Source organism: Parambassis ranga, chromosome 21 (genome assembly GCF_900634625.1).
Source record: "Parambassis ranga chromosome 21, fParRan2.1, whole genome shotgun sequence".
NCBI lineage: Eukaryota > Metazoa > Chordata > Actinopteri > Ambassidae > Parambassis > Parambassis ranga.
In genome coordinates this window covers 7,881,688-7,895,945 of record NC_041041.1, presented here as the reverse complement: position 1 = coordinate 7,895,945, position 14,258 = coordinate 7,881,688, and the positions used below count along the sequence as shown (strand labels likewise).

Genomic DNA, 14,258 nt, shown 5'->3' with positions numbered 1-14,258 from the left:
TCATCTGATGTGGACAGGGTAAATTAGGTGTCAGGTGAGGATACATTGATCCAGGAACCTTAAGCGCAAATTGAACCTGCAACTAATCAACTAATCATTTTCAACCTATCAATAAATCCTTTAGGCTACAATAGTCATCAGTTTTCCAAAACCTACTGAGAGAAAGTATAGGATAGATTAATAAATGTATCAGTTTACAAATTATGGAGAGAGGAATATACATCTTCTGTCAAGTGACAAATCAATAAACTAGGCTTATTGCCTTTAGAGCAGATGCTGGTGTTTTTATATTTATTCATTGATCCTTGCTATAGATAGATTATTGCTTAGAAACCTTCATGCAGTCAAGCACATCTTTTTATTGACGGACCAGAAGCCAGGTTTATCTGGGTAAAGACTCTGTACCAGAGGATTTTACCACATCCTCACACAAACACAGACCATGACCGCCCGTGCCAAAAAAACACATGGGGTCAAGGTTTCTCACTTTCAATTGCGGCTTGGTTAGATTTGTTAACAACTATTCCTTGGTGAGGTTCAGGAAAAGACCATGGTTTGGATCTGGGTACCTATTACCAACAAAACAATTCCCTGCCTGCTCATTGATAAGTGATTCCTCACTGGTGCCTTCTACACCTACAAATATGATGTGTGTGTAGTGAGACTGCACTTTCAGTCCACCAACTACAGTACAGGTTGGCTTCTGGCTGCTGGGATAAATGATGTAAATACACAAAATTTTTTGTGAATTGAGCATAGCCACCCTATTTTCATGTTACATACATCTGATTCAACAAAGGCTGTAGAATCGGGGGCAAGTCACTCTGATGTGCTTGACTTTTTTTCTCCCCACAGCATGAAGCTGATTGTGAACCTGAACCTGCAGCCAGGGATTGGATGTGAATTTCTCACCTTCTCTGCATCTTCAAACTGGAAGCACTGCAGAAAGTGTTGTTAGAAGCCAGTGGACCTGAGTCACAGATGTACAGCTGTGAGGCCATTTCTGCAAGCTGCAGGTAATGGCAGCATGTTTGGAAATCAGCCTTTTCTGCTCTAATCTTTAAACTCAGGTATTATACCGACACAAGCAATCAGGATTTCCAGTTGACAATAAAACCTTTTAACAAATAACACACACACATATACACACACAGTGATATTTTTTAAGAAACAACACCTCCATCACCTCCACACACAGGCACAACTGCCTTTCCCCGTTCTCACCTCAGTGTCTGATTTAATGAGGAGCACTAATGTCACACCATTTAAAAAACACATAACTGCATCTTTGTCAGAGCCTGCAACAACATGGATTTATATTTAGACACCCCAAACCCCCCTTCCACCTTAGCAGTGACACACCCTCTACATCCCTCCCCCCACACCCCCAGCTCCGACAAGCAGAAAGGCCACCATGAATTCTTGACATCCATTCGTGTTAATTACAATGACTGCACATGTACTGGTGGAACTGTGTAATTATCGGCACCTCGGCACAATGGAAGGCCTGTGTTTTAGCTGCTCACAGAAAAAGAGACGCTCTCAGACTACCTCACATGATGAAGGCTAATCTACATGACTGGATGTACAGATTTGTGTGTCAGTGTGTGTGCAGCTCAGGGTGATACTGGTGCAAGCCTTTTCTCATGAATAATGCAGGCTACAGGGATATAATGTTGGAGACGTGAAGTATTTGTAGACACTGTTAGATGACACAACAAGTATGCAGCACAGAGACTGCTGGTAAAAGAAAACACTGGGAAGTCACTTTGCCTTTCAAAGTAAGAGCATTTAAATGTCCTGTAGACAGAAGAAAAGGATGAAGACAAGAGGACAGAGGGGAGAGAAAAGAAGACAAAGGGAGGTATATCCAAGATGAGAGGACAACAGAGGAAAAGAGAAGATGGGAAATGAGGAGAGGAAACAAAAATACAGGAGAAGAGAGACGATTTAAAAAAAAAAATCTTGAGTGAGATCAGGATCTGCCTTTGAGCGACTTGCTTCCTGCCTGGTCACATAATCCTTCCTATCACACTGTCACACATAACTGGTTTAGGGGAGACACTGGCTCACCCCCCTCACAGATTCACAACAACTCGCCATCGCCCTGAATATTCAACACAGAAGGAGGAGAGACGCAATATAAGCATCTCTCACCCGCCCACCTACCCAGCACGGGCCCAAACACACATGGGCTGCTCATTGCATCTGTTCACAAGACACCCTCGCCAAAGAGAAGAAGAAGAAGGTCTGTGCATCCTGCCTTCATCTCTACAGCATCATTTTAGCTGATTTTGCTTAAATGACCCCGTGTGATGACACAGATCAGAAGGAAACAAAGCATGTGTGTGATCATCTGGGCCTCACACACTCTGAACCTTAAGCAGACAATACTGAGTGCAGCTTGGATGGTGCACAAAGGAGGCAGCACAGGTCATAAAACTACACCACAGCTGGCCCTAAACCAGAATGCCCAGGGTGATATATAACTCCAAGGAAACGCTTGTTCACTTTAGACCAACACATTTAAAAAAAAACAGTCCTTTAATTGAAGAGAAAATAAAAACATCTTTTAACTTTTAAAGTTAAAATATTTCAGAATAATCCTATTAATGAGCTTAAAATGCACCATATATTTCAGGGCAGTTTTTTTGTTTTTGTTGTTTTTTTAACTACGTGACAAAAAGCTTGTTGTTACTCACGGGTGCCATCAAAGCGCGTGGCTATGGTGTCCAGGAAGGTGTTCTGTGGGGCCAGCAGCCCTCTCATCACCGGCATCCTGCTCCGGGTCGACTGGGTCCTCCTGCTGCGGCGCCCCGGGCCAGCGCTTGCTGACTCCTCGTCAGACCCGAAACTAGGCAGGAAGCGAGAGGTGCCCGGTGCGCATCCCAGCCCCTGGAGAAGCGCACCGATCCGAGATACGCGCGGTGGCTCCACCTTGGCACCGCGGGGGTTGTGACCATAATCAACTCAACGAGCACAGAGCGGGCGAGTATTAACAGGCGGGGTGCACCTGTGCACCTTCCGGAAAATCTAATTAAAAAAACGCCAGAGAGCGCGCTGGAGAGAAAGAGGAGGAGAGAGAGAGAGATGGGGATGGATGGAGAGACTGCAAGTTTTGGTACTGATGGTGCGTGGAGGGAATCTTATAGCAGCAAGCTCCTCCTCAGCACTCTCTCTCTCTCTCCCTCTCTCGTTGCGTGGTTATCTTCCCACAACTGAAAGCAGATGCAGAGTCACATGACGCCTTTCATGTCCTGCCAAGCTGTCCTGTTTCAAAGTGGAGGTGGGAGACAACAAAGAGGAGTCGGTGGCCTTTCTGTCACTCTGATTATCTGAGTGAATGGACAAAGTCTGCGATCGTTTTTTTATTTAAAAATTACCCCTTACAGGTGAATTAAATTGCCCTTTTTGTATATGTCTAATTAAATAAAGCTATACATAAGAAAGGTATAAACATGTTTTTAGATTTTTAGATTGATTTAGAAAAGGCTAAGGACCAATAAATATAGAAAAAACGCGTTGATTATGCTTTCTCTTTTCTCTCCTCAGGACCACATGGTTCTGAGACACACAGGAACGTCGCTCAAGTCTCATTGTACATTCAGATTGCGCCATCTTCTGGTCATACAGCTTATATTGCCCTTTCACGGTGTGACTTTGTTATAGGGAAATTGAAGTTAGCAAATTGTAAACAGATATTGAAAAAGCAAAGCTACAAACGAAGTCAAAGAAAGCTCTTTCAACTACTGAACAGGCACCGGAACATTTAGGGTATTTGCTTAAGAACTACAAACTACAAACAAAAATGTCATATTTTGAGTAAAAGGTATGGCAGGTCAGCTGAGTGTGCTTCTTAAACTGTATTGCCAAAATGAGCCACCAGGTGCCGCCATTCTCTGCTCACAGTAATAAAAAATAAATCAGCTCCGTCATCAGATGAACACATTGTACAATACTATGCACTGTGCATTTTTACTTTAACAAGGTATATTTACATAACCTCAGCTAATCTTCTGAGGGTTACTCACACAGACCTTTTCTTTTGCTATATCACTGAATACAAAATTATAGTTTTTGTTTTTTTAAGGAATACCTATTAGTACTGTAGTTTTCTCCCAAACCATCCTATTTGTTCATATCCAGAGAATGTCAGCTGCTTTATCAATTTATAAGAAAATGTGCACTGTTATAGAAAATATATCAAAATAACTGCTTGCATTCCCACAGCAAGCAGCAAAGGAGGACATACGCATTCTGACCAAAGTAAATGATGAACTGTTGTCACACAAGAAACAGTAAAGAACGCAAAATAGATTCCACTCCTTCTATGGCATTTCAGAAATTAAAATTAAGCTTGCTTTAATCATGCTATAGTCTAATGCCCCTGTGAATTCTCTGCCCACTAGCTGACCCACACGGTATTTAGTCCGAGGACAACTATTAACCATGATGGTATGATATCCTACATGAATAGTCTGTAGACAATCACCAAATATGGCAAACTATAGAACAAACATCCACATTAAAGGAAGCAGTCTACTACAGAGCAACACAACAACATTCAACCGTGTGCGTGGGGTTCTGTCTCTGGCCACACATGGCCTTATAGGACAAACAGGTTCACATAGTTAGTTGGATAGTTCAGTTTACACTACGTTAAATATTATATAATATTTATATAAAAACACAAAGATTTGCATAAGAGATTCGCAGAGATGGCAAAGAAGCTACTTACATAGGAAAATGTAATTTATTATGTTGAGTGTATTGTTGAGTATTTAATTCAATTAAATATGTATGTGTAATGAGGTAGATGATGTTTCATTAAAAATGCCCGAGTTCATTATTGTATGTAGTTTTGTCTTGAATCCAGGTCATTAGAATCAGAATATCCACCGCCAACCAGTTGAGACAGTTGAGAGAGTACACTGCGCTGCAATTTCACAAAGTGCATGCAAACAGACAAAACAGCAGCAAATTAGGAAAGTCTTCATCACTTTGTCAACCAGTTCTGTGAAGCGTTGCTGCTGCTGTCCTGCTGGGAAACGCTGGCTATTTAATCTATTGTGACTTTTGTAGTTACTGAGGTCTGCTTCCTATCTGTGGTGCTGGAAAAACATTTGTCAACCTTTTGCTAATTATTAGTGTGATCCCCTGCCCTGGCTGCGTGCCAATGTGTCCTTGGGTAAAAAAATTAACCCTAAATTTGCTCCCAGTGGTTGCACCACTAGTGTGTGAATGGGTAAATGTGAGGCATTGTAAAGCACTTTGATTACACAGAAAAACAAGGGGGGTATAAATATGGACCTTCTACCATTTTAGAGTAGACTCCTGGGCAGGTCTATCACCTGTGTTGTTAGTATTCACAGTGGATAGTTTGTCAAACTAATTAAGATGTTATCTTGATTTGCCTGGTTGCATGCAGTTTCTGCAGCTCAGCCACCGTACCCCTGACAGGTAAATCTCTGTTGTGGTTCAGGTGTCTCTTTTAAATAACCAGTAGAACCAGATCCACTTCCAGAATAACTGAAACCACCGTTAGTGAATCAGCTTTAACAGGATTTTTGTGAACCAAGACTAGCAGGAGGAGATTGTATATATGTGCCATTGCCAGTAAACTGGCAGGGTCCCCTTAAAAAAAACTGAATGCATCACATTCCTGCCAACAGTCATTCAAAAGTAGCAATTTTCTAAGACATGAGTAGGATTTTGAGGTAAATGGGAACAGGAAAAAAAAGACAGCAGCATGTAGAGAATAAAGCCAAAGAGGGTCGAGATGAGGAAATACAGCCCTTGACCTGTAGAAACAGAAATGTGGGTGTGCCTAGAGGGCGATAAAATCTCAAGACTTAGTCAATTATCATTGGGACCAATCAGCGGTCGGTGTCTGCAGTCCCTCCCCCCCTTCTGCTGTGTGGGCTAACCTGATTGGCGCTGAGCTTTGTTGCTGCTCTCCGATTGGCCGGAACTCGTGTAAGTGGGGTGTGTAGAAGGAAACCGGCTCTTCTCGCAAGCTGCTGCTGCTCCGCTGTCAGCTCGAACAAGACACCGTTCCTCTTCCTCACCTCGTCACTGTGTCGACATTATACCTGAGTAAGGTAGGAACATGCAACATGTAATTAAACTGTTTTTTACTACAGGGCGGAATAATGGGTTCGAACAGGGCAAAGAAATGTGCCCGGCTCTACTATTTCACATCTGCCACTACAGAGGTTAGCCGCTAGTCTGCACACAAACCGGCTAATTTAGCACAAATTAAACTTAAATACAAAACAAAACTGAGCTCGATTTAACGGCAGCGAACATAATGTCTTTTTTAGGGTGTTTATTTAAACGAAGTTGTGTGTAGTAGTAACGACAGTGCATATAGAGGGAACTCGGGCCTCGGCCTTTTCCTTTTTCCTTCCTGGTTCATGTTGTTGGGTTTTTAATCGGTTATTCATCACGATATGTAAGCTGCAGGTCACGCCAAAGGTTTGGACGGCCAGTATGTACATACTGCCTTCGGATTTCTTCACAAGTCTCCTCCCCATCAGGCGATGATCAGCCTGTCTGAGGACTTATGTAACTTCAGGTGCAGCCTGTGATCTTACACAAAAAGTAGGCAGAAATCACAAGCTGTGTAAATACTACAATTACTTCACCTATTAGGTTTTGCAATGCAAGTATGTTTATATCTCATAAGAGACAGTTGAACATTGAGTTTTTTATTCAGGCTGAAGGTTGGGGTTTTGGCCCTGGTAACTCATATGTTGTAAGAGTTAAGTTTAAGAGGATTACTAAACTGTGACCACTCTCCAGGGTTATGTTGTAAATGAATGTATTCATTTGGGACAAACTTAGTTATTATCCTATTGCTCTCACAATGTGTGAGAGAGTGCGCATCCTGGTTGATCCATTCAACAGATGTTCACTGTCCAGTACTGTTGTGTTGTATGTCATGAGTATTAGTATGATGACAAGCAACTGACTACAATGAAAAAAATCCCAGGGTTTGTTTTTTTTGTCAAGAAAAAGATTAATTAGATGCTGCTATCGGATTATTATCGCTATTTGGACAGCACAGTGTAGTGAGCAAGTTAATGTTAGCTATTGTTGCACATTGCCCCACCCAGGAAAAGCTTCTAACAATAATTGAATATGCACAAATCTATTTAAACTCTTACATCTCAAATGGTGAAACTGCCTGAATGTTTCCTGACATAAAAAAGGCCTCTCCAACTTGTAATTCTGTGTGGACAGATTTAGAGAGAACTTCAACCATCTACATTGCTGCCATGTTCTCTTTTTACCTCATCCATCTCTGTCTTTGACTTACTTCTGAATCATACTTGTCTCCTGTGTGAACCTTCAGGCTCAAAGATGTCTCAGAAGATCAAGGCCGGCTCTGTGGTGGAGATGCAGGGAGATGAGATGACTCGGGTCATCTGGGAGCTCATTAAGGACAAGCTCATCTTCCCATACCTGGAGCTCGACCTGCACAGGTGAGAACAGAATCAAGTGTTAGACATCACATTTTCCATTAATCAGGAAAATCTAACATCAGTTCCAGCCAGTCCTGTATTACTAGTTCGGCCTATTTATTATTCATATTATATCAGCTGCATGAGCTGTCGGCTCCCAAGTATTCTTTGGAAGGTGCATGTCCTTTACAAAGTTTTTTCAAATTACCTATCAGATCAATAGTTAAGTTTGTGTGGATATCCGCTGTTTCATTCATTTAGTTCTTCATTCAACCTTCCTCCACCTCTTATCTCTTGCATGGACTTTGTTCAGTTCATTTACATTCTGTATATGTGAAGCTCAAGTTGTTTATTATTCATATCATTAGACATAAGAGTATGAACAAACACATTAGACTAGCTTTAGATTATTTTTTTACACCTTATTTTCTATAAATATGATTCATGAAGTTTGGAGTGAGTCCCGGTGAGTGCATCATTTTGTTGCACGAATAATAAGAAATGAAACCAGCTTTCTGAGGTTGTCTGTGTCCATGTCTTGCCTCAGTCGTCAGTTGTTGAGCTCCGCATTGTCATGAGCTAGTGTTCGTTTTCGGGGGAAGGGCAGGAAAAAACTAGGTAAAAGTTCATTGCTGCTTTAAAGCCAAAGGGAGCATTAGAAAACAGACAAGAGGCTAATGCTGGAAGGGAGCAATGAGCACACTGAGCTAGGTGGCCTAGATGGGAGGTTAATGGCTCATCTTGATGGGAACACTGTCAGGTCTGCAAGAAATATAATTAGCTTGAGTATAAAGTGAACACAGCCCTGACAGCAGTTGTTCCTCTTCTCTTTGACTACACATTAATGTAATTCATGTCCTTTGACCTAGTAATTATTATTCTCAGATGTTAACATTCACTGCTTTGCTATCTATTAAACTAAAACAGATGTAATATGTGCTAAAGGCAGGCAGCTAAATGGTGAATACTGAGGCATAAATAATCATCGCTTTTCTTGAAACAGAGTGCTTTTGTTTACCCTGTTGCTTCCATGCCTCTGCTGCTCCCATTATAAATGGTTGTTTGGCCACATTCTTACATCTCATACAAGCATACAGATGCAGGCCCAATCCTATTTCAGTACTTGAATATGTGAAAAAACGTGTGTTGTTTTCTTTTAGTTGTAGCATTTACTGTGAAGACGAAAAGCCCAAACCTGCAGGAGCTCCCCAGAAGGCAGTCTGTTAGGGCTGTGTGAAAGATCATTCTGAGCAGTCATGTAGAAGCAAATGGGTGGACATGATATGGCAGAGTTAAACAAAAGAACAGAACAAAGAACACAACCACTAAATCTAATAATTATGGAGATGTTTCTGTGAACATCTCTATTTCGCCACTGTTGTTTGGCCTCTATATTGCCCAGATATAAAAACTCCACCACATTTCCAGCAGTATTAGCTTTCTGTCTGTCATCTTTAAGTTCGTTCTCCCTCTCTCTTCCCCTCAAGCTACGACCTTGGCATGGAGAGCCGAGATGCTACAGATGACCGGGTAACGGTTGAGGCAGCTGAGGCAGTCCGGCGTTACAATGTGGGTATCAAGTGCGCCACCATCACCCCAGATGAGAACCGTGTGGAGGAGTTTAAGCTGAAGCAGATGTGGCGCTCACCCAATGGCACCATCCGTAACATCCTAGGAGGCACAGTGTTCAGGGAGGCCATCATCTGCAGTAACATCCCGCGCCTGGTGCCCGGCTGGGTCAAACCCATCATCATTGGCAGGCACGCCCATGGAGACCAGGTACTAACATCCTAATCTGCTAAATGTTATTATGTTCATCTTACTCTTCAACTGTATTGCACCTTAACGGTAGTTGTATTTATACTGTATCTCTTAGTTTGATCTTACACTATTGTGTGTTGCAACAATGCAATTTCCCTATTGTGGGACAAATAAAGATTCTTAATCTAATTATTTTAAAAAAACATTAATGCAGAGATGCATTATCTAACAAGGCTATAACGCAAGCACTTTGATGGGTACACTTACAGCAAATGGACTGCTTTATCGTTTATGAGCTCAGCGAGTTATTGGACATTGTGAGGTTGTCAGGGTGGACACAAAGTCAATAATTGTTTTGTTAGCTGTCCTTTGGACTGTGGTGTATGCTCTCTGCAGTCTGGAGAAGATGCAGCAGCAGTGTGACAGAACTTAATGACAGGTTAGCTGCTCATGGTGCTGTGCCAACATACAGCGAGTTCTGTCTAGCATGTCCTGCCAATGTGTTTATGACTCTTTTGGTCACTGACCTTTGATATGACATGGCTGAATTGGTGTTTCTTGGTGGTTTCCAACATGAGTCCCTTTTCTTCCTCACAGTACAAAGCAACAGACTTTGTGGTGCCTGGACCTGGAAAAGTGGAGATGACCTACACACCCACAAATGGGGAGCCAGTCAAATATCTTGTCCACGAGTTTGAAGGTAAGCAGCCTTTAAGAAATGTACACATGCTCCCATACCATGCAGTGGATGGGATATATATACACACATATCATTTAGCTCAGTGCTGAACAAACAGCACTTTTCCAGAAAATGACAGCAAAATCTCTTTGAAATGGATTGTGCAATCTCAAGGTGGTGACATAATGTGCAACCACGCTCTAACCTTTCTTATGTGCAAGTAATCAGGACCTGTAAGCTGTCTAGCCAGATTTTTCCCCACTGACTGTTTTTATATAAGGGCCAGACAGTAGGTAGGATCATTGGTACCACACTCCTGTTCACTACTGCAAAAGGTTTGATTACATATTATGTCAGCAGGACAAGATAGCAGCACCCATTTCCACCACAAATGCCTTCACTTCGTAGGTTTCCCCTGAATCACAGGTCTAGTGATTTGACATTGGGCTGTGTAAATACAGTTGGACTTGTGTCACTATTGCTATCATAGTTTAAACATTTTTCAAGTGTGTAACTGTGGACATCAGTGTGAAATTATCTCTGAACAAAAATGTCAAATGTTAGAATATCAATATATAATGGTGTCAGTCAATAATACAAAATCAACGTACGAGAGACTGTTTATCTTCTCTCTTTTTTGTGACTATTTACCTGTTCTGTTTTTTTAATCACTAAACTACACACTGAGCAAACTGAAGACTTAAAAGCTTGTGTAACAGATTTCTGTACATTCCTCAGTGTATTTCTCTTTCACTATTGCTTTATATGCATATAGGATCTAGGTATAATCTGTGTGTGTATGTGTTTTGTACAGGTACGGGAGGTGTCGCTTTAGGAATGTACAACACTGATAAGTCCATCAGGGACTTCGCCCACAGCTCCTTCCAGATGGCTCTGTCTAAAGCCTGGCCTCTGTACCTGAGCACTAAGAATACCATCTTGAAGAAGTATGATGGCCGCTTCAAAGACATCTTCCAGGAGATCTACGAGAAGTAGGGACTTCCTGTCCACACACGCACACACACATGCTTGTACAGCACATGCTAAATGTGTTGTTGTGTGTCTCAGGGAATATCGCAGTCAGTTTGAGGCCAAAGGCATCTGGTACGAGCACCGACTGATAGACGACATGGTGGCCCAGGCCATGAAGTCAGAGGGAGGCTTCATTTGGGCGTGCAAGAACTACGATGGAGACGTTCAGTCTGACTCAGTGGCACAAGGTGCGTTAAAAGAAGTAATGGTAAGAGGTGTGTATGAACTTTTCTGAAAAAAAGGATATTAATTTGTTTCATGTATGATTGTTCAGGCTACGGCTCCCTGGGTATGATGACCAGTGTGCTGATATGCCCTGATGGACGCACAGTAGAGTCTGAGGCTGCCCACGGCACAGTAACACGTCACTACAGACAACACCAGCAGGGAAAAGAAACCTCCACCAATCCCATCGGTATGAAAATGGTCAAAGAGTTTAAAAACTAGCCAGACAAACACACATCAACTTAAGCATGTCCTGACACTGATCATCTCTTTGGTGCAGCCTCCATCTTTGCATGGACACGAGGTCTGCTCCACCGAGCAAAGCTGGACAACAACACGGAGCTGCGAGTGTTCTCTGAGGCACTAGAGGCCGTTTGCATAGAGACCATCGAGGCAGGCTTTATGACCAAGGATTTGGCAATCTGCATCAAAGGCCTTCCAAAGTAAGTCATGCATGAGGTGATCCACATTTACAGCATGCCCAAAATAATGGTGTAATTTGTTTCTGTTAAGTCCTCTGAACCTCCAATGATCACCTGATCCAGTACAAAGTGGTCTAAATTGTGTTTTCTTTCTTGCAGTGTGACCCGTGCTGACTACTTGAACACCTTTGAGTTCCTGGACAAGTTGGCAGAGAACCTGAAGAATAAGTTAGCCAACCAACCTAAGCTGTAATCTCACATTAACAGCAAGCTACAGTCAAACACACGTACGCATTCAAACACATACACACACTCATGCACACAGAGACATCTACACGTTTACTGGAATTATAGGCCCCTCCACCTGGCAACTGTGGAGAACCGAGAAGTGTACTGAGGACAGAAACCACGTCAAACAATGAGGGTGCCTGGTCCAGAAGAAAAGGGGAAGCCTCTGACTGCATCACAACTACACTAAAAGCAGCAACAGCACATCAACATTCTCCGGGACTAACACTGGGCAAAAGCCTGATGGCTCAGAGTCCTGTTTACCTTAATTGCACTAGGCCCTGTGAAGTGTTGTCAGTATTTGATGAATCTGAGCTGGACAGGGGTACAGAACTGATCTGAGAGAGCCTCTAGACCTTCACTGCCTTATTCATTTTGTGTGAAAGTCATTGATTGATTTTGGTCATCTCCTGCATCTTATGTTTTAACTGTAACAACAGAATGTTAGCACGAGAAAGCCAAAGCACAGTTTGTCTGCCTCTCATTCATGTCAGAGAGTGACCACACATTCCATGGCATTTTACTGTTATGCATTCTTCTGTAGGGGTACTGACACTTCTCACAGTTTGTAGTAACATACGTGGTATTAAACTACTTACTTAAAGTGTTTGTACTCCTATTTCCAGTTGTTATGCCAAGGTGTATTTCTTCGTCCTTCCTTTTGTGTGTGTCTCTGCATTAACTTCTAAGTTTATTAAGTTCATATCCTGCCAAAACAAATCATCAAACTGTCTGTTGGTTTGTAATCCACACTGTTTTCATTCCTGTAAGTCAAAATAAACAAGCTTGGTGTTTAAAACCATAGTGCAGAACTTTGTCTCCTCCTCCTGGCAGGGTAAGAAATTACAACATTGTTGACATGATTATGTGTTCAGGTGAATGTGGTGCAACACCAGGACTGTACAGACAAAATACAGTGTAAATGTATACATTTTTTAATTATGACATCATGTTTATTATCAGTAGTAGTAGTATTGCTGTGTAGATTAGGTATTCTACATTTACTACACATATTGTTTACTATTATTTATTATTACTCTGTTTTAGCTCATACAATTGACCTATTTAATCGTTTCAATAGGATATGAATTAATAATATTTGATATTCCTATGAAATATTCAGCCCATCAAACTAGCCTTTTCTTCAGGAAACTAGTTCTAATAATTAATAAAAACTAATGATTGACTGGATTAACCCTCATGCGTTGTTCGGGACATTTTTGTCCTCTGAGAGAAATTTTTCTGTTTATTTTGGCCATAACTTTGTCAATATGTGGACAAATTGAATCATTTTTCCTCAATAAGCTTAATTTTACATAAATTTTGTTAATATGATTTTAAAATTTTTCATAGGTCAACGGTACACTGTGGGCAAATTTTACCCCCTAATGTGTTGTTCGGGGACAAAAACGTCCCCTAACTTTAACGGTTTTAAAAATATATTAGATAAATATTTTTTTGAAATTTTTTTGCATAGCCCTTTTAATTAACTTCAGTTCTAATCAACAGTAGTGAAAAAATCATTTTCCCCCAGGATTTTAACCCTTTAATCACCAATTTTATAAGGGGTGGTGCTGAAAATTGAAAAAAAAACACACAAAATGGCTCATTTTTAATAGAAAAGGTGAATGTGGACTGGATTCTTTTGAACCTTTATTACAGTCTTGGTCATGTCAAACATCAGTAAAAAAATTGACTTTATTGCATTATTAGTTTTTGCACAGCACTGGATTTTCTTTTTTTCTCCCATTTTGTCCCATAGACTTACATTATAAACACACTTTTTTTGACTGCACAGCCATGGCACTAAATAATCATGCATTCTTGATTGTTGGTGGTTTACCCTGTTGGTAGGAGGTAACATTTGTGATTTTTACAGTTAACAACTTAATTACCATATTAACCCTTTACCTGCAGGCCTGTGCTCATGTACTGTAGTTTCTGGCTTAAGTATATGGAGTTATAGGGAGTATTTTAGCACATAATTGTGTGTCTACACACTGTGTGTGTATGTTAGAGAGGAAGAGAGCCATTTGCACACTGTCAGGGAAGGAAAGTCAGGAAAATAAAGTTACTAAGTAAGTGAAGTGTACCTAATTCAGACGTACAATGGCAATGCATAAGCATGTAAAATGAAAACATCCAGGAGTTCTGGCGTCTGAAGTTGTGGATGGGTAAAATAGCTGTTTTTTTTTTTTTTTTTAGCTTTCGGAAAACACGTCCTCCAGTAGAGTGACTTTACTTTTAGGTTAGTGTCTCAGTTGAGATCACTGAATTAGTCTAAGTGAGGTCTAAGTGCCCCTTTTCCATGGTGTGTTGCGCTCCACACGACCATACGTACATGTGCATGTTACTAAATAGACACCATAGATAGATAACTTGATA

The 14,258-nt window shown here is 41.2% G+C and overlaps 2 protein-coding genes across 2 annotated transcripts in view; one reads left to right on the top strand and one right to left on the bottom strand.

Annotated features, from left to right (window-relative positions):
* Window positions 1-2,778, bottom strand: part of kcnh3 (potassium voltage-gated channel, subfamily H (eag-related), member 3) — an 81,998-nt gene extending 79,220 nt beyond the window's left edge. Inside the window, exon 1 of the mRNA XM_028433755.1 lies at window positions 2,703-2,778. Within this exon, the coding sequence (XP_028289556.1) occupies window positions 2,703-2,778 (76 nt within the window). The remainder of the gene's footprint in view (window positions 1-2,702) is intronic.
* Window positions 2,779-5,974: 3,196 nt separating this feature from the next.
* On the top strand, window positions 5,975-12,477 carry idh1 (isocitrate dehydrogenase (NADP(+)) 1). Its single transcript, XM_028433758.1, has 9 exons — window positions 5,975-6,101; window positions 7,358-7,487; window positions 8,954-9,245; window positions 9,825-9,927; window positions 10,721-10,898; window positions 10,975-11,126; window positions 11,213-11,353; window positions 11,444-11,606; window positions 11,745-12,477. The coding sequence occupies exons 2-9, from the start codon at window positions 7,366-7,368 to the stop codon at window positions 11,836-11,838; spliced, it is 1,245 nt and encodes a 414-aa protein (XP_028289559.1). The 5' UTR covers window positions 5,975-6,101; window positions 7,358-7,365; the 3' UTR covers window positions 11,839-12,477.
* Window positions 12,478-14,258: the final 1,781 nt, after the last annotated feature.